Source organism: Peromyscus eremicus, chromosome 4 (genome assembly GCF_949786415.1).
Source record: "Peromyscus eremicus chromosome 4, PerEre_H2_v1, whole genome shotgun sequence".
Lineage (NCBI taxonomy): Eukaryota > Metazoa > Chordata > Mammalia > Rodentia > Cricetidae > Peromyscus > Peromyscus eremicus.
The window spans coordinates 79,480,965-79,505,796 of record NC_081419.1 but is presented as its reverse complement, the minus strand read 5'-3'; the positions used below and the strand labels follow the sequence as shown (position 1 = coordinate 79,505,796).

The 24,832-nt window shown below is 45.4% G+C and overlaps 2 protein-coding genes across 3 annotated transcripts in view; one reads left to right on the top strand and one right to left on the bottom strand.

The window, feature by feature from the left end:
* The window catches only part of Tcp11l1 (t-complex 11 like 1), a 32,690-nt gene extending 26,668 nt beyond the window's left edge, over positions 1–6,022 (top strand). For both annotated transcript variants that reach the window (XM_059261037.1, XM_059261038.1), the window contains exons 8-10: positions 32–213; positions 2,704–2,876; positions 5,564–6,022. In XM_059261037.1, the coding sequence (XP_059117020.1) occupies positions 32–213; positions 2,704–2,876; positions 5,564–5,766 (558 nt within the window). In that variant the 3' untranslated portion in view covers positions 5,767–6,022. The remainder of the gene's footprint in view (positions 1–31; positions 214–2,703; positions 2,877–5,563) is intronic.
* An 11,378-nt stretch (positions 6,023–17,400) lies between these two features.
* The window catches only part of Cstf3 (cleavage stimulation factor subunit 3), an 84,505-nt gene continuing 77,073 nt past the window's right edge, over positions 17,401–24,832 (bottom strand). The window contains exons 16-21 of the mRNA XM_059261036.1: positions 24,202–24,271; positions 22,488–22,683; positions 19,388–19,541; positions 18,642–18,736; positions 18,455–18,515; positions 17,401–18,110 (exon numbers count right to left, since the gene is read on the bottom strand). Coding sequence (XP_059117019.1) covers positions 17,908–18,110; positions 18,455–18,515; positions 18,642–18,736; positions 19,388–19,541; positions 22,488–22,683; positions 24,202–24,271 — 779 coding nt within the window. The 3' untranslated portion in view covers positions 17,401–17,907. The remainder of the gene's footprint in view (positions 18,111–18,454; positions 18,516–18,641; positions 18,737–19,387; positions 19,542–22,487; positions 22,684–24,201; positions 24,272–24,832) is intronic.

Here is a 24,832-nt window from a genome sequence, read left to right as displayed (position 1 = left end):
TGCTCGGCAGTGACGTGTATGTTCATTGCAGACCGTTTTGATGGACCAGTCTCGTTTCCAAGAACTTCAGTTGCAGCTGGAGCAGCTGGTCATCCTGGGGTCTGTGCTGCTCGTCACACTCAGCACCGCCGCACCTGGGATTTCTGGCCACGCTGACTTTGCTGAGAAACTCAAGATGACGGTGAAGATTCTGCTAATGGATATGCGTCTGCCGTAAGTGGCTGGGGCCCTGCAGTGGATGGAATTGTGGTGTACCGTGGGAGTTTGCCAGTGTAAGGCCTTTAGGAGCATAGAAAAGACTTTACCTCCCTGCAGTTTAGGCATGGCTGTCATGTCCAAGTTAAGGGAACTGTAAACTTAACAAGGCTCTAAGACGGTGGTTTTCAAATGTCTGCTCAGGGTCCACAATGAGCGATTCAGTTTCTACTGTGCCCAGTACACTAACGCATGTGGAACTGCAATAGACACCCCCCTACACCCCCCGAGGTGGGACCTACCGTATGTTTAACCTCTTTTTTCTAACCTAGTCTTACTTACCAATCAACCAACGAAACACCCCACTGCCTTCCATTACCGAATTGCTTTCACGACCAACTAGCTGTGAAATCCACCAATATAACCTGTGCCTTGGCCACCAGGACAGCCAGTTGTTCCAGCTGTGGCTCTTGGGTGAGAAAGATCACAGAAGAAACAAACTTCGCCCCTCCAGGGAGCACCCATAACATTACCTTCCTGCCCTTTGCACATACCTCATAGACATCTTGGGCCTGCCACCAATGTGTCATTTTATCATGTATCAAATCTCACATTGTGAAGTCTCTAGCAGCTGCTGCCTCCATACGGCCAGTACATGGCTCCCATGATTCATGGCACATAGGGTAGGTCTGAATAGTTTCAGTAAGGCCTGTGTCTGACAAGGCCCCATGCACCCCCACCCTGACCTTCTCATCTGTCTAAGTCAGGGTTTCTACTGTGGGAAGAGACACCATGACCGTGGCAATTCTTATAAAGGAAAGCATTTAGTTGGGGCTGCCTTACAGTTCCGAGGTTTAGTCCATTGTCATCATGGGGTTGGGGGGAAGCATGGCAGCATGCAGGCAGACGTGGTGCTGTAGAAGGAGCCAAGAGTTCTACATCTGGATCCATAGGCAGCAGGAAGAGCAGGAGCCACTGGGCCTGGCTTGAGCATTTGAGACCTCAAAGCCCACCACCAGTGACACAATTTCTCCAGCAAGGACACACCCACTCCAACAAGGCCACACCTCCTAATGCCAGTCCTTAAGCATTCAAATAAGAGTCTATGGAGGCCATTCTTTGTTGTTTGTTTGTTTTTGTTTTTTGAGACAGGGTTTCTCTGTGTAGCCCTGGCTGTCTTGGAACTCTGTAGACCAGGCTGGCCTCAAACTCACTGAAATCGGCCTGCCTCTGCCTCCTGAGTGCTGGGATTAAAGGTGTGTGCACCACCGCCGCTTGGCTGACCATGACATCATCCTTACAAAAGGATTGTACTGCGGAGTTTGTACAGTCGGTGGGTGTGGCCAGTGCCATCTGGGCCATATTCGCACACTGTGACAAGTGGTTGACTCAGCCAAAGATGCTGCTGATCTGAGGCCTATGCTGATGCTATTGCTCAGGTTCAGCCTCCGTTTCCTGCCAGTGCAGACTTCCTGGGAGCCCTGGCTGCTCGTCTGTACGGAGCAGCACCAGCAGTGAGTCCTGGGCCTTGCTCCTTACTTCCCAGAAGCGCTATGGTACAGAGGCTCTAGACCCAGAAGACCATTGCTTTGCAGTCACACGGAGTGAACAGCCACTAAACAGCAGCTGTGAGTGAGACAGCTGAAAAGAAGGCATTCTCATGGGCCTCCCAGCAGGAGGCCGTCTCACGGCTCTTCCCAAGGGGTCAAGGATAGTCCTTTTCTCTTTTGGATTGTCTTCTTCTAAAAATATCTAATGTAAGCTGGTCATGGTGGCAAATACTTGTGATCCCAGCACCTGAAAGGTAAAACAGGAGGACCAGGAATTCATGGCTAGCCTCGGCTACCTGAGATCCTGTCTCAAAAACCAAACCAGACCAGAGCAGCTGCAGAGGGTGGAGATATACTCAATAGGCAAAGTGCTTACCATGAATGAGTTTGGGGCTTGATCTCCAGCATGGTAAAAAGAAACGAAGAAACAAAGGAGTGCTCAGTGAAAAGGGTTTTATCTCCCCCACTCTTGTCCCATAGCGACCAAATTTCTGCTTTCTATGTGTTCCTCTGGAGGTGTTTGAAGATAGAAGTTAGTCCTAAGGTTACTCTGGCATGAGCGAGACATTGTGCCCTGAGGCCTGGGGATGTAGCTCTGTTGATGAGTGCACCCCTGACATGTATGTGTGTCACATGCATGGGGCCCTCATCCTCAGGTTTTACAGATCGGGTGTGGTAGCACACAGCTCTAATCCCAGCACTTGGGAAATAGAGGCAGGCGCATCCAAAGTTCAAGGTTATCCTCAGCTACATAGTGAGTTGTAGACCAGCCTGAGCTACATGAGACCTGTCAACAAACAAACAAAAAATCTTGGTATGATGCACAGGGATGCACAGTCTAGGAGGTGAGGGAGCAGGGAAGAAAGCCACAAGTCCCCACAAAACTCAGTGCGGGACAGGGCATGTGACTTTGTATTCCTGAGGCCTTTTCCGGCTCCCTTTCCCTTCTCTGTTCTAGTTCCTTCCGTCTGGAGGATGCTCTGACTTCCATTGGGGAGAAGGTGTGCCTGGAGGTGAGCAGCTGCCTCTCCCTGTGTGGATCATCCCCATTCTCCATCAACAAGGAGACTGTCCTCAAGGGCCAGGTTCAGGCCCTGGCCAGTCCTGACGACCCCATTCGCAGGATTGTGGGTATGTTTGAGGAACAGTCTCTCAGAGGGTGTCTTAGTTACTTTCTATTGCTGTAATGAAACACCATGACCAAAAGCAACTTGGAGAGGAGGGGATTTAGTTCATCTTAGAATTGTCAAGTCACACTCCATCACGGAGGGAAGTCAGGACAGGAACTCGAGGCAGGGACTGAAGTAAAAGCCATGGAGGAATGTTGTGTGTTGGCTTGCTCAGCCTACTTTCTTATATAGCTCAAGAAGGCCTCTCAGCATGGCACCACTCACAGTTTGCTGGGGTATCCCACATCAGTCGTTAATCACTAAAATGGCCAGGTGTGGTGGTATGCCTTTAACCCTAGCACTTGGGAAGCAGAGGCAAGTGATCCCTGAGTTTGAGACTAGCTTGGTACGGAGACCCAGGACAGCCAGGACTGCACAGGGAAACCCTGTCTTGAGGAGAGAGCGAGAGAGTGAAAGCGAGAGAGAGAGAGAGAGAGAGAGAGAGAGAGAGAGAGAGAGAGAGAGAGAGAGAGAGCGCAAAGCAAATGCCCCCAGACCTGCCTGCAGGCAATCTGATAGAGGCATGTTCCCAATTGAGGCTCCTCTTCCAAGAAGACCTTAGCTTGTGTTGACAGGAAAAAAAAAAAAAAAAAAGGTAACCGGGAGAGAGGGGCTGGAGGACAAGCCCTCAGAAGAAAACTGAGAGGGCTGGGCATATGGTATAGGCCTTTAACTCAGCACTCAGGAGATAGAGGCAAGAGGAGCTTTGTGAGTTCAAGGCCAGCCTGGTCTACACAGTAAGCCAGAGCCCCATAGTGAGACCCTGTCTCAAAACAACCAATGACAGCTACAGCAACAGTCTGAGAGGGTTGATGGCCCATGAGTAGTTCTGAGTAGTTCGTCACCAGTGTGAGAGGCTGACCAAGAGGACAGGCAAGGACAGACAAGGACAGAAGCCACAATTATCTCAAAGGCTCTGACTTCAGTGTCACAGGCCTCGACTCAGATCCTTGTTACAAAATGAATAGTGTGGATTTTTAAAAAACTAAGACAGTTCTTTTCGAGCCTGCTTTATCCCAGCCCTGCATTAGCCACAGTTTAACCTGTGGTCATTGAGGAGGAGGCTTCTGTAGATCATAGTGATTTGTACTCAACCAGGGAAGGCCTTTGAACAGCCTGAAGCCTCCAAGCTGCTCAGGTCTCACCATGTCATGTGCTTCCTGATGGCAGTGCCAGTTACAGACACAGTCCTGGCAGGAGTGACACAAGACCTCTACAGCAGACTCTCTTTGGGGCCACCAACCAGCTCCCAAATAAAGACACGGAGACTTACTGTCAGTTATGAGTTCTCAGCCTTGCCTTATGCTTGTCCCACTAGCTCTTATAACTTAATTTAACCTGTGTTTCTCCTCATCTACCTTTTGCCTCAGGGCTTTTTACTTTTCTTTCCTTCTGTATGTCCTACTCCATGTCTGTCTGTCTGGTGGCTGCCTGACTGGCTGGTCCACGGTGTCTCCCTCTCATTCTCCCTCATTCTCCCTCCATTCCCTCGAGCCTAGATTCTCCTCCTACTTACTCTCTCTGCCTGCCAGCCCCACCTATCCATCTACTGCCTAGCTATTGGCCATTCAGCTTTTGATTAGACCAATCAGGTGCCTTAGGCAGGCAAAGGAACGTATCTTTATATCATTAAACAAATGCAGCATAAGCAAATGTAACACATCTTTGCCTAGTTAAAGTAATAGTCCACAACAGACCTCCACTTCCGGATGGGCTTCCAGCTCTGGGAACCTCAGGAGAACCAGATCCAGATCCTTTAGGAATGGAGAGGGGTAGGACCCCTGTCAGTGTGCTTTTTGTTTGTGGGTTCAAAGGTACCAGTTTGTACTTGAGAGTGTACCCCAGGTCAGAAGGCAGGGCAGGCAGTTTGAAAAATTCATTCACGTCTCTAGATGGCTAAACAGTATCAACGAGATGACTGCTGTGGTCTTCCACTGTGAGCATCAAAGAAGGAAGCCTGTGCTGAGCCATGAAAGACAGAGCATGAGGCAGTGGGACAGGACTCGTCCTCCTCCATCCTCCTCTCTTCCTTCTCTTTCCTTCTGACCTTTTCAGTTATGGAAATTGAACTCAGGGCCATGCACTCCACCATGGAGGTGCACATTCAACCCTCTTTCCTTTTTCCAAACAATTTTTTCTGAGATTCTATTTGTTTATTGAGACAAGGTTTCTGTAGGTCTGGCTGGCCTTTAACTCACAGAGATCCATCTACCTCTGCTGGTATTAAAGGCATGTGGTGCCATGCCCAGTCAGTCTAGAGTGTGTGTGTGTGTGTGTGTGTGTGTGTGTGTGTGTGTGTGTGTGTGTGTGTTCAGAGGCCAGTGCTCTTAGGGCAAGCCATCTCTCCCGCCCCAGATTTGAACTTGTTCCTGCTTTACTTTTCTTTCTTTGTGCGTGTGTGCCCTGTGGCCATGGCCAGTGTTAGCCTCAGTCCTGCTCCTCTGAGAGCAGAGCAGACCAATGCTGCAGACTCCCTGTGTGCATATATGTGTTCTTCCCCGCTGAACTGCAAAGTTCTGCACATCTGATCTGGGGTGACTAGGAAAGGCCTCCCCCAGAAGGGGATGACTAAAGTAACTGACACCGAATCGGACGTGTATAATGTCACCCTGAAGGAGACACCCCTGATCACTCTTCTTTCCACCACAGAGTCCCGAGTTTTTACCTTCTTGGAGACATACCTTGCCTCTGGTCATCAGAAGCTGTTGCCTACAGTGCCAGGGGGATTGGGTCCCATTCAGAAAGAGCTGGAAGAAGTTGCAGTGAAATTTGTGCGCCTGGTCAACTATAACAAGATGGTGTTCTGCCCTTACTATGACGTAATCCTCAGTAAGCTCCTCCTCCGCTCCTGAGGGCACAGCCGCACAGCACCGGCTCCTCTCCTCAGAACCCCGCTCCTGCAGTGCCCAGTGCCGTTGCTGTGGAGAATGGCATGTGGTACACTCCTGTTTAATAGCGCTGGTTCCTGTGTCGCTGTTGGAAAGACTCGCTGAAGAATGCACGGAGTTCTGTTTTGAGGACTGTATTTATGAGTGCAAGTTTACAAACTCAAGGAGCTCTCTCTCGTTCTCTTGAGTTTACAGGTAGCACTTAGCTTCCATCAGTTGGCTGCCGCTGTGTCTGAGGAGCGGGTTCTCCCAAGGAGTCTGGGGCCTTTCTCTCTTGTGGGTCATTCTTTCTCAGATACTCCATGCTGACAGTCATAAGCCATGATTGTTCTATTGCTTCACAGCCTTCCTCCCACTATTCCTGTGAGTGGTTTTTTTTTTCTTTTTCAAGACAAAGTTTCTCCATGTAGCTCTCTGACTGTCCTGGAACTAGCTCTGTAGTCCTGGCTGGCCTAAACTCACAGATATCCCCCTGCCTCTGCCTCCTGAGTGCTGGGATTAAAGGCACGTGCCTCTAATGCCTGGCCCTGTTGGTGTTTTGTGATGAGGCCATCTGTAGCCTTACAGTGTCTACCCCACTCATCTCGACCTCTCTCCGTTTATTGCTACTTGGGTCCAGCCTAGTCAGCGTTCAGAGCCCTTTTGTTCTACGGCAGAGTTACTTGATGATTTACTTTGTCTTATTTTTTATTATCATGATTATTTTTGAAACAGCGTCTCTCTCTATATATACACCTCTGGCTGGCCCGGAACTTGTTTTGTAGGACAAGTGGACTCAGACTTGCAGCAGCCTTCCTGCCTCTGCTTCACACGTGCTGGGATTACAGGCTTCTGCCGCCATACCTGCGGGATAGAACTTGATTTGTGAAAGCTTATTTGTTGGCTTGGGATGTAGTACACTGGTTACTGGTTGCCTAGCATGGACAAGGCTCTGGTATAATCTCTTGCATTTAAACAATGAAAGATGTACACACACACACACACACACACACACACACACACACACACAAAGAGAGAGAGAGAGAGAGAGAGAGAGAGAGAGAGAGAGAGAGAGAGAGAGAGAGAGAGAGAAGGCATTGAGAAGCCACAAGCCCTTGTAACTTCAGCTACCTGAAAGGTAGGATTGTGCCCAGGAACTGAGGAGCAGCCTGGGTAATAAAGACTCCACCTTAAAAGAACACGGACAGAAATATTGTTCTTTCTACAGAAGTGTGAGCCAGGCATGGTGACATGTGCCTTTAATCTTAGCTCTAGGGAGGCCGAGGCAACAGAATTGTACGTTGAACTTGCTAAGCTGGGCTACCTAGTGAGAGCCTCCTTCAAAAGCAAGACAACATGCTGGGCAGTGGGGGTGCACACCTTTAATCCCAGCACTCAGGAGGCAAAGGCAGGTGGATCTCTGTGAGTTCAAGGCCAGCCTGGTCTACAGAATGAGTTCCAGGACAGCCAGAGCTACACAGAAAAACACTGTCTCGAAAAACAGAAAAATGACCACACTTATGTATGAAGTCTAAAGAAAGTCTAAATCCTTTTACTTTTAATCCTTAAAAGATAGATGTATATAGTTTAGTATAACAGGAAAGAAGAGAATAATCCACTGTGATGAATACACAAATGTGCTGATGGAATTCTAATTCAGAAATTAGATTTAAGTATTTCAGATAAAATAGCCCACCCTCACTAATCTAGATAAGGAAGAAAACTCCCAGTATTTGAGCAGAATTCTTAAGGAATTTGAGTGACCAGAATTCCCGACACACCATGTGACCATGAGAGTGCTTTGGATGTGGTACAGATGATCTGTTAAAGAAAAAAAAAAGAAAGAAAGAAAAAAAAAAAGGAAGCCAGGCAGTGGTGGCGCACTCATTTAATCCCAGCACTTGGGAGGCAGAGGTAGGCGGATTTCTGTGAGTTTGAGGCCAGCCTGGTCTAAGGAGCCAGCTGGTCTACAGAGTGAGTTCCAGGACAGGCTCCAAGTTACACAGAGGGACTCTGTCTGGGGCGGGGGTGGGGGGTGGGAGGGTATAGTATATGCACTACTGTGTGTATTTAGACTGGGACATTACAGTAGGAACAGAGCCGTGAAGTTGGAGTGATCTCCAGTCAGATTCCCTGGGCATCAGACAAAAGGAACATTCACTCTGAAAACTATGCAGTGATGACAGGATGCAGGTCAGAGAGCATAGTGAACCTAGCCTGGGGGAGTACACCTGAAATCCCAACCCTTCAGAGGCTGAGGCAGAAGGCTAGCCTGGGGTATATAGCAAGACCCCACCTGAAAAAGAAAAAGAAAGGCTGTATTGAGGATGATTTCTCTAAATACATGCTACAAACTATCTAATGCTGATTTTTGTTTCCAAGTAAAATAATGTGCCTCCAGAGGCAGGAGAAGGTGGATCTCCATGAGTTCAAGGCCAGGCTGGTCTACATAGTGACTTTCCAGGCTATCAAGGGATGCATAGTGAGACCTGTCTCAAAAATAAATAATAAAAGTATGCTATATTACGTGCTCAGATTATTATTATTTCTGTGTAGCCCTGGCTGCCCTAGAACTCCCTATGTAGACCAGGCTAGCCTGGAACTCAGAAATTTCCCTCCCTCTGCCTGGAGGCATGTGCCACCACACCTGACTAGTAAGTCATTAAAGTTTAGCCAGATGTGTCTGCAAACACCTGAAATACCAGCACCTAGGAGGTGGAGGCAAGAGGGTTAGGAGTTCAAGGCCAGCCTTGGCTATTAGCACGTCTGAAGCCAGTTTGTGCTAAATGAGACCGTTTCTCAAAATACAAAAGAAAACAGTGTTACCATTTAGGCTTCAGGACAGATTGTCTGGAAGAGGAATTAGAGCCCTGGAGGTGTCGATCAGTGGTGAAGAGCTAGACTAGCATGTTCAAGATGGCAGATATGATCCTTGGTACCAAACCCCAAATCGTTTAGTAGTAACGGAGACTTCTGGACAAGAGCGTAGACGTGACTTGGAAGCTACTGAAAATGGCTCTGGCCATTGTTTCTGTGTGACGCGGGGCAGAGGCCCCGTTTCAGTCTGAGCGGTTGTTTGCTCTGAGCCTTCTGCTCAACGCTGTGTGGTAGTCGTGTTTGTAGGAGAGTTAGGTAGACTTTAGGGTCTGCGGTGGGGTAGGCATGCCAGGTGGAAGGATCAGAGGCAGCACTATTAGAACAGGTCTTGCTTTGGGTGTTTGAGGAGGGTACTGGTGTTCTGCCTGCATGTAATTCTGTGCACCAGGTATGCGGTGCCTGAAATACCAGAAGCAGCATCAGATCTCCTGGAACTGGAGTCAGTTGTTAGCTGCTTTGTGGGTGCTGGGAATCGAACCCAGGTCCACTGGAAGAGCAGCCAGTACTCAGTAAACACTGAGCCATCTCTCTAGTCTAGTCCCAGGATTTATACAAAGGACTTGGATCTGTTTGTAGGAACTCAGGTAGAAATGATAAGATCATTATTAAAGGGACTTCTAATCTATAGAGATATGGCAAATTGGAAAAAAAAAAGCTAGACTGAATGTAATTGCTTGTCATCTCAGCATTTGGGTAGCTGAGACACGAGGATTGAAAGTTTGATATTAGGCTGGGCAGTGGTGGTGCGACACCTTTAATCCCAGCACTTGGGAGGCAGAGGCAGGCGGATCTCTGTGAGTTCAAGGCCAGCCTGGTCTACAGAGCGAGATCCAGGACTGGCACCAAAACTACACAGAGAAACCCTGTCTCAAAAAACAAAAAGAAAAAAAGAAAGTTTGATACTAGGGGGGAGAGAGAGAGAGAGAGAGAGAGAGAGAGAGAGAGAGAGAGAGAGAGAGAGAATGAGAATGAATGAGAATCCAATGTACCCTCGTGTCTCAGGCTCTTAGAGTGTGTTCAATGAGGCCAGGGGAAGGCTTGGGGAGAGCTCACTGGCGTCTGTGCTGTTGAGGCTGAGACGCCTGCCCCTTACCTGGATGCAGCACTGTTGGCCTGCTTCATCCTGTTTGGAACTTTTACTCCCTCCCAGGATGGGGAACAGAGCCTCCCTTCCCTCTGATGCAGAAGATGCAGTCACCACTTCACAGAGCTGTTGTGTGGTATTTTGTGTTCTGACAAATAAAACTTGTCGGGGATCAGAAGATGGAGCTGGCCACTAGTTAACCATAGAGGCCAGGTGGTGGTGGCTCATGCCTTTAATCCCAGGGGAGGCAGAGAGGAAGTGATGAGGTGGGTCCTTTTTGGTCTGAGAGTCCGGAGAGGTAAGAAGTCACTAGTGGCCGCTCCTCTGCTTCTCTGATCTTTCAGGCTAACACCCCGATATTTGACTCCTGGTTTTGATTAATAAGACTAATTAGGTTCATGCTTCACATAGCGTTCTTCTAAATCCCTAAAATGCTGCTAAGAGTTAACACTTTCCCCCGTCTTGGTTCCTAAACTGGTGGAGTTGAGACTGGGCAACTTGAAATTTTGATGCATAAATAAAGACCTTTACGGACTCCCAGCTCAGCACTCATGTATTTTCTGCTGCTGGAGTTTTGTTGGGAACAAAAGAGATGTGGTTCATGGCCATGGTATTCACAGAATCATTTATTGCTTTGTGAAAGTAATTTACCTAATTTTCTTTCTGAGCTCCTCATAGAATTAACAGTGAGAGCCAGAAGAAATCCACTTAGGTCATTTACTCAAACATTATTCAACATTTACTGTGGGTTGTATTAAGTGTAGAATGCTCCTCTAGCAGCACGAAGCCCTGGGCCCCAGCCACACACACATGCACGCACGCACGCATGTGTGCGCACACACACATGCACGCACGCACGCATGTGTGCGCACACACACACACACACACACACACACCCAGCAGATGGTCATTTACTCAATCATTCACCAGTTATTTGCAGGTTCTATGATGTAGCTCAGTGGTAGAATGCTTCTCGTGCAGCATAAGGCCCTCATCCTTAAAAGCTTTGTGATAGTTGGATTTCACTTAATTCCCTAACAGATTTATGGAGATGTGTCTTTTTGTGAGACTGCTGTTTAGTTGGTGCTTCAACCACAGCTGGGCAGAAGCGGGCACAATCAGTACCACCCAGCCGTTTAGAGCTGATAGTCATGAATAGCAAGAGCAGTAGCTGCAGCCTCCTTGGCTCTCACTTGGGTGGAAAGGTGAGTGGATTCTCAGTCAGGTGATTTGGGTTTATTTTTTACTAAATTTGAAGCAGCAGATGGGATTCTCTAGCTACAACTGTAAATGGAGGCTTTTCTCTGTCCTGCCCCATGCCACTGCCATTTCCAAATAATCACTCAGAGGCTTATATTAATTATAAATGTTAGGCCAATGGCTCAGGCTTATTACTAGTTAACTCTTACATTTAAATTAACTCATATTTCTTTTCTATGCTTTGCCATGTGGTTCCTGGCTTGTTACCTCATTTTCTACACATCTTGCTTCCTTGGCGACTGACTGGCATCTGCCCCGACTCCACCTTTCATCACCAGTTTGATTGTATGCCTCACCTTATTCTGCCTGACTATTGGCCAAAACAGCTTTATTTATCAACCAATGAGAGCAACACATTCACAGCATACAGAAAGACCACCACACAGCACACAACCCAATATAAACACATTTCAGGTAATGAATCATACTGATACATGTGTTACTGATTAGCTGTGTTAAGTGAGCAAGGTGTGTAATGGAGCACACTTTCAATCCCAGGTGTAATGGAGAGGTGGAGGCAGAGGGATCTCTTCGAGTTCAAGTCCAGACTGATCTACAAAGAGAGTTCCTGTTCAGCCAGGGCCACATAGTGAGAAAAAAAAAAATCAGGAATCTGTTCTCGGTTATATACTAACTTGTCAAATCCCCTATTTCCACCGTGAGAATGAAGCAACAACCATGGTCATTTGCTCTCTTCCTCCCTGTCGATCTGTAACAGGATGGTGGACAGTGCTGATTCAGATCTGGTTTAGGTGAAGTGTTACTCTATTCTTTAATCAATAAAAATTCAGGAGTCAGATATCGGGAGAACCTGAAGAATAAGAGCAGAGAAGCCACCAGTTCTCTCCTACCTGCTCCATTCCTTCCTCCAAAAGGGGTGGAGATCCCTCTCCACCCTGCCTTACTACTTCCTGTCCTAGCTTTCCTCAGTCCTCCAAAACCTCTGTGGTTAATTTTGATCAGCTAGTGGCTAGCTCTGCCCTCCCCTGCCCTCCGACTCCAAGCAAGCTTTATTTGTCAGAACATGATCAAAATATCACACAACATTTGGGTCTTTTTCATGTGGTTGTCTTCTCTTTTAGGCCTCAGTATTTCCATCTATAAAATGGGAATGCTGTCGATTCTGTTGCTCTGGGGACTGAGTTGGATAATGGGTATTAGAGTGTTTTGTGCATGAGAAGGGCCTATACATGTCTTCATTGTCAGCAAAGGACAGTAAGTAGCCTCTTCCTTTAGGTATACTTCTGCTTAGTACCAAGATTCAATGGGATCCAGATTTCTTTAGTTGTGCACATTTTATTTACAGGCCTCTAGGGCAGGCTTCCTTCCTGAGCCTGCATTAGGACTGGCGTTTACTTCCACCATCTCTGGTAGTGAACGCCAGGCTTTCTTCACCTCCAGACAACCGTCTCTACCTGTGTGATTCTGCCCATCCCCACTCTTATGTGAATGAGTAGTGCGGGAAGGAACAGATGGCCGGGTGATGCTGACTGATGCTGGTTCTGAGCCTCACTGGTCTCACAGTCCACCTACACCAGTGTTTGCGGCTGCACACCAGGCTTTGCGGCTGCACACCAGGCTTTGCGTTATGAGTTTTCTTGGTCAGTTTTCACAGCAATGTCATGGTCAGGGTGAGGGGATAATCTTGAAGCTTAATAACCTCTAAGCTGTATTTATTATCTATTAAATTTACTTCTTAGGGCTAGAGTTGGCTCAGCAGTTAAGAGCACTTGTTCTTTGCAAAAGACCCCGGTTTGGTTCCCAGCACCCACATGGCAGCTCACACCATCCATAATTCCTGTTCTGGGAGACCTGACCTCTGGCTCCAAGCATGCACATACACACATGCAGACAAAGCATTCATACACAAGAGTAAATGTAGAAATTGTTTTCACTGGTGCCTTCAGAAATAGATGGTTCTATAAATAAATCTCAGGAACTTTAATAATGCCCTCCTGTAGGTTTTCTGTTACATTTGTCTTCAGTGTATGGCCCTCTGACCTCAAGAACCAGAACTAATCTGTCATGATGGTGCCACTTGATTTTTAGAAGGTGTGTCCAGTGTTAACAGCAATCAGGTTTCACTTCCTTTAAACCTAACCATTTTTAGGTCTCCGTTTTGCTTAATTTTACTATTTTGTATGTATAGGTATTTTGCCTGTACATCTCTGCACCATGTGCGTGCAGTCCTGCAGAGGCCAGAAGGCATTGGATCCTCTAGAACTGGAGTTACAGATGGTCATTGTGAGCCGTTATGTGGGTGCTGGGAATCAAACCTGGGTCCTCTCCAAGAGAAGCCAGTGAGTGAACCTGTCTCCACCCACAGGTCTTTCCGTTTGCTGTCTCACTATTGTAACCCTGTCTGGTGTTGAACTCCCAGAAGTCCTGTCTCTCAAGTGCTGGGATCAAAGGTGTGTGCCACCACGCCCAGCTTCTGCCTTTGTTATCTGAAGCACTGTTGGCATGCTCAAAACAGAACTGTGGCAAGTGCTCAGACTAGGGATATTTTACAAATTACAGTTGCTTTAAAAAAATATTTCTGCTGGGCGGTGGTGACGCACGCCTTTAATCCCAGCACTCGGGAGGCAGAGCCAGGCGGATCTCTGTGAGTTCAAGGCCAGCCTGGGCTACAGAGTGAGTTCCAGGAAAGGCACAAAGCTACACAGAGAAACCCTGTCTCGAAAAACCAAAAAAGAAAAAAAAAATCCCGTGTGCACATGCATGTGTGCCTGAGTGCATGTATGTGCACCACATGTTTGTAGTAGCCCGTGAGGGTAAGAAGAGGCATCAGATCCCCTAGAACTTGGTTGTGAACCTCTGCATGGGTGCTGGGATCCAAACCTGGGTCCTCTACAAGAGCAGCCAGTGCTCTTACCCACTGAGCTGTTTCCAGCTCCAACAGCTGGCCTTGAACTCCGGGCTTTGGCTATCTTCCTGCTGGGGCCTCCCAAACATCTGGAAGTGCAGGCATACACACCATATACCACTCTGCCCAGCCTTCTTCCTAGTAGCTCTGATGCTTGGTGAACTGACATCTGCATTGAATACTGAAGATTTATTTAATAACATGGTACCTGGTAACAAGCGACAAGTTACTTGTTACTTTTGTTTGAAACTCTTAAAATGTATGAGGCTGGAGAGAGCTCAGTGCTGAGAGCATGGGCTGCCCTTGCAGAGGCCCCAGGTTCAGTTCCCCGCACCTACAGTGGCTCACAGCTGCCTTAATTCCAGCTCCAGAGGATACAACGTCCTCGGGCCTCTGCAGACACCAGGCACACATGTCAGACATACATATGTGAGAAAGCACATCACTCCTACACATAAAATAAACCTAAAATATAAAAAAATGTATCAATCTCTTCAAAGCTAACCCTGACACTGGAAGCTACCGCTCTAAATGGGGTTTGCTTTAGGGTAGAAGTAGTTAATCCTACGCAGATTTAATTTTTGTGTATCTATGTGTGTACACGAGTGTCCTCGGAGACCAGAAGGTATGGAGTTATCGGTGGTTATGGGTGCTGGCAAGTGAACTTGGGGTCTCTGGAAAAGCAGTCTGTACTCTTAACCACTCAGCTACCTCTCCAGCCTCAAATACCTTTTTAAAACAGAATCAACCAACTATTTACTACTATGTAAGTGAACTCTTAACATTTACATCCTAACCACAGTCCAGTAGAAATGCTGGCAAAAATAGGTTTTGGTTTTTTGGTGAGAGTGTTATTATCCTGCAGCTTGGTCTAACATGGAGCCTACTGTGTAGGCCAGGCTGACCTCACACTCTGGAAATCCTCTAGCCTCAGCCTCTTGTGAGATGACAGAGGTTTTATTTGTGTTTTTGTTTCACATTTTTTTTCTAGTCTTCCTTTGCTAGGTTTGGCAATACATTGGTGACATCTTGTTTCAAGTATGGTAGTAAAAGAAACAGTTTGAAGCTGAGTTTTTTGTTTGTTTGTTTTGGTTTTTTAAGACAGGGTTTCTCTGTGTAGCTTTGGAGCTTGTCCTGGATCTCGCTCTGTAGACCAGGCTGGCCTCGAACTCATAGAGATCCGCCTGGCTCTGCCTCCCGAGTGCTGGGATTAAAGGCATGCGCCACTGCCACCTGGGGAAGCTGAGTTTTAACCACAGGATTATTTAATCACATCTGAATTCAAATTATAAGTTGAGTTATGTTCTCAGTATATGAGTTTAACCCCGCAGCTCCATCCTACTTTGGTTTTGGTTTTGTTATTTTTGTGTGTTACTCCCATCCTTCCTGGGTTCATCTTTCTTTCTGAACTATATGGCCCTTTAAGGCCCAGTTAGTTTTCTGTAGAAGTAGCTTTTCTAGAAATGCATCAAGAGGAGGTCTGTTTCCTGGGTAGAAACCAAGGAGCAAAATGTAGTTCTTCTGATGTGTTTTCCCTCACTATAATTTGCTTTATTGTTTTTTGTTTTTGTTTTTTCCTTCAAGTCAGGGTTTCTCTGTGTGGCTGTCCTGTAACTCGCTCTGTAAACCAGGCTGGCCTCACAGATCCACCCACCTCTGCTTCTTCCAGAGTGCTGGGGTTAAAGGCACGTGTCACCACGGCCTGACTGGGTAATTAACTTTAGTCTCTTAGATGATCTCTAGCTCATGAGAAAAATGTACGTAAGTACCTTTTGAAATATATTTCAATAGAGAATGAGATAGTGAGTCCTTAAAGAATTTCATACTGACATTGCTTTTAAGAAAGATACGGGCTGGAGAGATGGCTCAGAGGTTAAGAACACTGGCTGTTCTTCCAGAGTTCAATTCTCAGCAACCACATGGTGGCTCACAGCCATCTGTAATGAGATCTGGCGCCCTCTCCTGGCCTGCAGGGATACATGCAAACAGAAGACTGTATACATAATAAGTAAATAAATCTTTAAAAAAAAAAAAAAAAGAAAGAAAAGAAAGATGCCAAAGCCTGGCTTAGTAGTACACGCCTTTAATCTTGGCACTTGGGAGGCAGAAGCAGTTGGATCCATGTGAGTTCAAGACCAGCCTCCTGATCTACACAGGGAGCTCCAGGACAGCCAGGACTATATAGACCCTGTTTCAAAAAACAAAGATGAAGTAGGGATTGGAGAGATGTCAATTAAGAACACTTCTTGTTCTTGTAGAGGACCAGAGTTCACAACACCTATATCAGGGGGCTCATAACTAACTGTAACTCTAGTCCCAGGGAATCTGACACCCTCTCCTGGTGTTCATGGGTACTGCATGAACACACACACACACACACACACACACACACACACACACACACAGTGACAGAAAGAGAGAGACAGAGATAGAAAGAGAGATAAAAATAAATCACTAAAAAGAAGAGGAGGCTAGAAAGATGGCTCAGTGGCCAAGAGCACTTGCTGCTTTTGCAGAGGATCAATTTCAGTTCCCAGCACTCATGTCCAGTGGCTATAAGCCTGTAACCACACGTGACTCCCGTTCCCAGGGGCCCACCGCACATGTGGCACACACACACAAGAATAAAAGTTCCGTAAGTAAAAATGTCTCAGTCGACAGAGTCTTTTTTCCTGTGTGCCTGCTACATGTATGCTTCCTCATCCCAATAAATGTCTTTCTTCAACTGCAAAACAAACAAACAAAAACCCAAAAAACAAAAGAAGCAAAAACCTCAATCTCCCTCAGCGTTGGGGAAATGGCATTCATATTTAAATATTTACAAAATGCTTAATTTGTTCCCATTTCTTTGACATTCTGTTTTCTGAGATTGGTTGTCTCTCAGTAGCCACACTGATTGTGCAGGCCCATGCTCTCCCCACCCCAACCCCCTTCATCCCAGGATAACCTTGAAGTCAATATAGGATGACCTTTAATTCTTGGTTCTCCTACCTCCCAAGGGCTAGGATTACAGACATGTACTACCATGTTAGGGAAACACTGAACCTACTTCATCCTCAGCCCTTAATTTGTCTCTTAAAAATGTTTCCTATAAGTATCAAAAAACCAAAACAAAACAGAAAATGACTTTTTAACGTACTGTTAACATTTAATGTAAACGGTATTAGATGAATAATATAGTGTCTGTATCTATGATCATAAAATCTGAAGAAGCAGAACTACCGGGGAGATGGCCATTGGGTAGAGGACTTGAGGATCTGAATTTGGGTCCCTAGCACCTACATAAAAAGCCAGTCCTATAACCTCAGCACTGGGGGCAGAGACAGGCAGACCCTAGGAACCCTCTGGCCAAACAAAAAAGGTACGCTTCCGGTTCAGTGAGAAACAGTGTCTGTCTCAAGGGAATACGAGTTATAGAGGAAGACAACCGAGGTCCTCCACTGGCTTCTGTGTGCATGTATGGCCCCAACCCCTCCCCCATACACAAACAGGCACGTGCACACACACATACACAAAGAAACAGAAGGAGGCATGCTTTTGAGGTCCTTTATTCTTTCAAAGGACCTTTTTAAAAATTGTAAACTACAAAACAGATGCCATATATTCTGCCATAAATAAAAACAAACAGGCAGGACTACATAAGCAAACTGAGAACAACTGTTTTTCAGAAAATGTGAAAATATTCTGCAATCATAAGCCATCCAGTTTTTAAAATAAAACTGTGGAAAACTCACAAATCTTCAAGTGGCACATACAAGAAGCCTTGAAGAGGAACAAGATGTGGCTTTGCCATTTTGTATTGTTCTCATATTATTTAAAACCTAATCTTTCTTAGAGGATAGGTCTGTTTCATATTCAAAATCCACACAGGCTTGTTTTTTTCTCAAGAACCAGATGATAGAGGCACCAATGACAATACAACTTTGTTTCCAAAACCCTTGTAACAAAGCACTGTTTTTTTCAAACATATGACTTAAGAGGCAAAAAGGAACCCTGGGTAGAGTCTTTTCTCTCAGAGGCGGGCAGGTCTCGAAGCCCCTCATCGTATTCGCTTCTGCTGCCTCGCTCTGTAAATGTCATGAACGGGGGGGACCACAGCCCCCTTCTCTTCATCTTCGTCTGAGTCCTCGTTGGGTCTTTTGACAGCCTTGGTGAGCACAGCGCTACTCTCCACCGGGCCATTGCCTTCCACAACCAGCTCTGGGGCCCCACCAGTGATGATCCTCACAGCTTCCTCAACAGCTACAGGGATGGAGCAAAAGACAGGGCAGGATGCTTACAACGGTGTGCCACAGAAGAGCAAGCACTCTGCTCATCCCATGCCCCGAAGCAAGCATGGAATGTGTCACTGCTGCATGTCACCTGCTGCTGTGAACCAGGAGCGTGACAAGACAGGTCGGACAGTGCACTCGCATGCTAGGATCTGGTGACATTAGATCAGGATATGCCCACTTCACTCCAGGGTGTCACCGTACTGCTGCAGCCTGGGTAACTGGTTTTAGAGACCTCAGTGGGAGAGAACAATCCTTCCTCCTTGGGAAACAGTAACGTGGACTCCACACTGAAATGGAGCTTCTATTACTCACTGTTTGGTATCTTGCATCTTCGGAAAATTTCCATCAGTTCATCCACTTGTACAAAAGGACCCTATTATGACATGAATACATTTAATCTCAGTTAGCTGACAAGTTAACTATTTTGTACTCCCATTCTGCAAGAGGAGAAGCACACAATGACTGTGGCCCACAGAGCCAGTGTGTACAGTGAACTCACCTGGAAGCAGATAGGAGGAGGGAGCAGTTTCATCAGAACCACAGCTGCAGGAGGCACTGGAAACACTCCACCGGGGACGGGGTGTAAGCCTGGGGCTGAGGGAGAAGGCGGGCATCAAACAAGGGGGGCAGTTTCGACACAAGCAAGTGAAATCAAGTGGCCTGCACACAGCAACTGTCTACGTCCCTGCGGCTTTCCTCTCCACACTCACAAAAGGGTTTCAGTGCTTTCCCCCGTGACCAACTGAAATGGGCCAGACAGGAAGCACAGTGCCAGTCTCACAGGCCCCGGGAAGCAGACAAGTGACTTCATGTAAAGCAAGCCAGGGCTGGACTAAAGGACATTTTTGTCACTACTTTGAGTTACACAACGCTTAGCAATCCTTTTTTTCAACAGCACACTGAATCAGAAGGTCTTGGTCATAGAGGGGCTCCTAAGATTCACAGCTGTGGTGCAGACAACACGACTGACCACAGTGTGTCTCCAGCTGCTCAATAATCTGCACACGGCAGCTTTTATGAGAACTGCCACTGGGAAATCGGTGACTGGAATCTGCTGTGCTCAGCGCTGCTTTTTTTTTTTTTTTTTTAATTCTTAGCTCATCTGGTTCAAGGATTACTGTCAAGTCACTCGTCACTGTGAACCTAAGCCTAACAATTAACCTACAGTGGAAAAGGCCAGGTTACATCCCCCCCCACACCTTGGATTGAAATCAAACAAACCGAGGTCTCAGTACTGGGTCTTACGTGCTAAATGTCGTGGCTGAAATGGAATCATCTGCTGAGTGTCTGGCTTAGGGTACTCTGGTTTTCTATCCACTTCATCTTTCAGGACAGGCACTATGGAAGGAGCTACAACTGGGTCTGGAATTATAGCTGCTAGCTTAGCACGGGAGACATCCTGAAAATGCAGAACAGAAGATCCTAGACCTGAGAAGGGTCTTACAGAGTACTGTGTAGTTCTATAGTCTTGAGGCTACAGGAAGAATAACTGGGTTATAAGCACAGGAAGCACGGAGAAGGATAAGCAGGAAATCTCATGATGATACATATTGTTCAGTATTCAACAAGGGAAGCCGTTGGCTTTGAAGGTTGACTTTAAAAAGTTTTATCTCAACCCCAGCTAAGAATCACTGGACTGTCTCCAGGCAATGTCCTCACAGGATAGATACAAGCCTTTTCAGAAAGAGTTGTAGGAATGGGCACCAAAGAGAGGATGGAGTAATTTGAAGGAAAATTCAAGATTTAGATTTTTGTTTGTTTGTGACAGGGTCTCACTCTATGGCCCTGGCTGTCCTGGAACTCACTGTGTAGACCAGGAGGGCCTCAAACTTACAGAGATCCACCTGGTCTGCTTCCTGAGTGCTGGGATTAAACGTGTGTGCCACCATGCCCAGCTGAGATTTAGACTTTTGATACCTCTCTTCCATTGGAATTGAATAACATCTCAGTTAAAGCGAAGAGCCTGGGTTAAGTGAAGTCTTGCTTCATGAAAGCCAAGATAAGGATTCTCTGCACCTATCCTGGCTAATAGCATCTTCCTAATGCAGTGAAGGTCCTTAAAATGGTTGAGGAGAAAAGGAACGCATACTGAGCGCCCTCATTTGTCAGGCTGTTTTAGCCAGACTGTATTTATCTCTTTGAGGCAATCAGTTCACATTCATGGCACAGGCTGAAGCTCAGAAAGGATCACATAGCTAACAGGAAGTAGATCGAGGATTGGGAGCCCACCTCTGACCTTTTCAGCTCTAGTAGGACCCTCTCCAAGGTATGTCAGAGAATAGGACAGTTAATAGGCCCTATCCATTTCAGTCTTCAAATCTGCTCTGACACAGTGGTGACCTTGCTATTATGTGGGCAAATCTAACTGAGTAGGCACAGTAAATTGCTCACTCTGGTGCACAACTCACTATGCCACTGAAGACCACATGGTAAAGTGCTCTAGTTCTACCCAAATACAAAGTGGAAGTGGAAACACAGGCTGGAAATTTATATTAAAAAGTAGCTCAGGGGCTGGAGAGATGGCTCATTGGTTAAGAGCACTGGCTGCTCTTCGAGAGGACCCAAGTTCAATTTCCAGCACCCACATGACAGCTCACAGCTGTCTAGTTCCAGGGGATCTGATTGAGGCATACATGGTTGCAAAACACTAATGTGTATAAAATAACAGTAAATAAATTAAAAAAAAAAAAAAGTAACTCACTGGGTGGTGGTGGTGCATGCCTTATGAGTTCGAGGCCAGCCTAGTCTATAGAACGAGTTCCAGGACAGGCTCCAAAGCTACACAGAGAAACCCTGTCTCAAAGAAACCAAACCAAACCAAACCAAAACCAAAACCAAAAAAAAAAAAAAAAAAACAACAAAAAACAAAACAAAACAACAACAACAAAAACACCAAAAAAAAAAAAAGTAGCTCTAGTTTGAAATAGTCAAAATTTTCTTTCTTTCTTCTTCTTTTTTTTTTTTTTCTGTTTTTGAGACAGGATTTCACTATGTATCTCTGGCAGGCTGGCTTTGAATTTACAGTGATAAGAGATACACTACACTGCCTGTGTCTCCAGAATGTTGGGATTAAAAGTGTGCAAACCTGGCAATTACTTGTCTGGCCAAAAATTGTTTTAAATTATATTTATGTGTGTGTGTCATGCATATAGGTGCACAGAGTTTAACTTGGTGGGAGATGGTTCTCTCCTTCCATCATGTGGCTTCCAGGGATTGAACGCAAGTCACCAGGCTTGGTGGCAGGCTCCTTTACCCACTAAGCTTTGCTGGCTCTCTTTATTTTCATTCAACTCTTTAAAATCACTTTATCCTAGAAAAAATTGGTCTTTTCTAATAATTCTTAAATAAGTTTTAAAATGTCTGTGGTGTTCACTGAGAAGTAAAGTAGAGGTAGAAATTGTTCATTTTCTAACAGTAAAATGTGGGTTATTAGGAATCCTTTGATTCAGAATAGGATTATGGGGCTGGTGCAGAATTGGAGCATCCATCAAAGAAAAGGCCTAAAGCTAAATTATGTATAATTTCTCTCAAAGTTTGTAGTCTAGTTCAGACACAGAGTGAGACTCAGGACAAAAGAGGGCGCTGAGGAAAACGATGATGGCCAAGAACATCCTATTGCCAGGTGATTTAAAGGGACCAACCTAAGACTCAGGTGAGTTCCCCCCTTGACCTTTGTTCATGCCCAGGGCATAGAAAGGCCAAGAATGAGGGACCAATGGTGTTTTGCACAAGGACTATTCCTGAGGCTTCAAAACCATTTGGGTTCAGGGACTAGCAGCTTTCTTATGGGTCAGTCATCTACACAGACGAGGACCACTTTTAGAGAAGCCAGTTCCCCCAGGGCTCTCTCAAGGAACAGCATGCATTTGGCAAGCTGTGGTTTTGCCTTGATTGTACAGCCTCCAGTTTGCAGGCCTCTTGCCTCCCCTTTCTAGATCTAGGCCTACAGTTGTGAGTGTACCACCATGCCTGGCCATGTCCCTTCATGGTGTCTTGACAAAATATGCAACAGCAAATACATTTAGTTTAAGCTCCATCAAAAATATTCATCAGGTGATAAGAATGTTTCAAAAAACAGATAGTAAGACTTCCTCCATCATCCATCAGACATAAGGCACCAAGTTCCAGGTACACATGAAAGCATTTACTTTCTCTATCTCAAACATTTAATTTTCATTTTTTGTTACTTTTGATGTTCATAAACAACAACAAAACAATGATTTTTTTTGTTTTATTAGCAACATAGTAAAGAACTGATCTTAGAATGGAAATTATCCAGGAACTCTTAAAAAACCCCAGGGAAGTGGAGACAGCGCATATATTGTACTTGGTGCTGAGTACATACCTTATAGCCCAGTGCTTTGAGTTCACTTGCAGAACAAGGATAGAGATCCATGAACTTGTATCTGTCCACCAGTAAGGCTGTTTCCTTGCCCTCGTACTCCTCTCTGAATGCTGTAAACCGCCTTTTCTCCACCTTGAGTATACTAGCTAAATCACCAATATTACTTTCAAAAGCTAGAAATCGAGCCCAGATTTCTCTGTAAGAAAGTAAATATAACCAATACTTAGTCATAAAAAGTTTGTTTTAAAATAAAGATTTCCAAATAATAGAAACCAGGATAATATAATGAATACCTGTCTTCATTAGGTTTAATAATTGTTACTTTCCCCCCATTTGTTTAACTTTATTTTTGCCTAAGTATTTGAAAGTCAAGCACAGTCACAGTACTTTACCTAAATATTTGGACATTCAAGCTCTTACACACATGCATGCACGCACGCACACGCACACAAACACACACCCCTTATCTTCCTATTTGAGGTAAATAAAAGACATCAGAGAGAGGATAAATTGTTGATGGAAAAAGAACCTAGATAGAGTTCTATCATTTTTCCTGCATAATGTGGCGTCATCACTACTTAGTGGCATAAATTATGTTGTGGAAGATTTTCTTCATCTAATGTATGAATAAAAATATATTCCAGCTGGTCGGCGGTGGTACATGCCTTTAATCCCAGCACTCAGAGCCAGGTGGATCTCTGTGAGTTCGAGGCCAGCCTAGTCTACAGAGTGAGACCCAGGACAGGCACCAAAACTACACAGAGAAACCCTGTCTCGAAAAACAAAACAAAACAAAACAAAAATATTCCAAAATCCTCTATGATTCTATGATTCACTGAGACCAAACCACATCGCTGTTTTAATGGTCTCAGATTACTTTAAGTCACAGGCACCTAAAGTGAGATACTGGGCACCTATACTGTACCAAGAATTATAGAACTCCCACACTGGTAGACATGTTTGTGATTCGGTGAGAAACTGAGGATTAGTAAGGTGGAATTTCCCACTGTCTAGGTGGCTGAGTTGGAAAACAAAGCCAAGATGCAAATCCTTACTGTGTTGGCTGGACCACTAGACCATGTTACACGCCCCCCAGGCAAAGCCATAGGTGGGATGTAACATGGAAAACCAGTGTTGCTGTGGGATATTTGATAGCACTTAAACCCGGAGACTGTTAATAAAGTTAACCTTGAATTGGGGGTGGAGTCAGCAATTAGCTGCAGAATTGGCCCTGGAGAATCCAGGAATATGAACAGTGACACACAGAAAGAGAAGACTCGGGTTTTTTCGTGGTCTTTTTGATCTGGGAAGTGTGGAGAGAGGGTCAGCTGTCGTTCCTCCTCCTCTGTCTTGATATATGAGGTCTTTACAGTAATGTCTGAGTCCTGAGTTTTTACTGGTAATGGGACAACTTAGATAAACCCATCAACCAGCTTTCAATACAGAAGAGTCTTTGCTTTCCACTAGGGAGATACATTCCAGAATGCCAATATATTAAGTTCTAGAAATACTAAAGTAGAAAGACATAGTAAAATACTTAATAAATTATAAAAGTGTCTCAAAATAATTCTAATCATATATAAAATAAAAAAGCTTAGGTGAGTATGAAAATATTACAAGTAGGGAAAATTAGACAGAAAAGAAATTTCTCCTGAAATGCACACTCAAGCACACAGTCCCACAGATCAGAGCTCACACATTGTGCATGACTTACCCAGACTTCTCAGGAGGAAGGCTTCCAGATGTTAAAACTCGTTCAAACAAAACTCGGGTATTATTGTCCTCTAGGATATTAAAAAAAAAAAAAAAAAATTAAATGTTAGGTCAAAGAAAGCTTTATAATTCAACAATTATTTTTTGTAAGCAAAACAGAACAAACCCCCAAGCTTTATCTCACAATTCTCAAGCTAATCCTCATAAAAATCCAGTGCAGAAAAATAACTTGTCACAACTGATTTTTACAGATGAGGAAATTTGGAGGTTCAAAATCACTGAGTTTGAGAGACTGGTAGAGCAAGCCTTTATTTAATTCCACCACTCAGAAGGCAGAGGCAGACAGATCTCTGGTTCTAGGCCAGCCTGGTCTACACTGTGAGTTCAAGCCAGCCAAAGATACATATTGAGACCCTTGTCTGAGACAAACAGATGCCAACCGAACCCCACTGAACTGAGTCTGGCTCACTGTTGTTGAGTACCAAAGCAGTCATTAGAAGCAAGGTCTTTTACCCTTGACTGAACTGGCATGTACTGCAGTGCAGTGCAAACTGTGATGTATGAATCACATGTCCTATTGGCCTTTCAAAACTAATGAGAATTACATGGTACACTTAAGTGAGTACATTCAC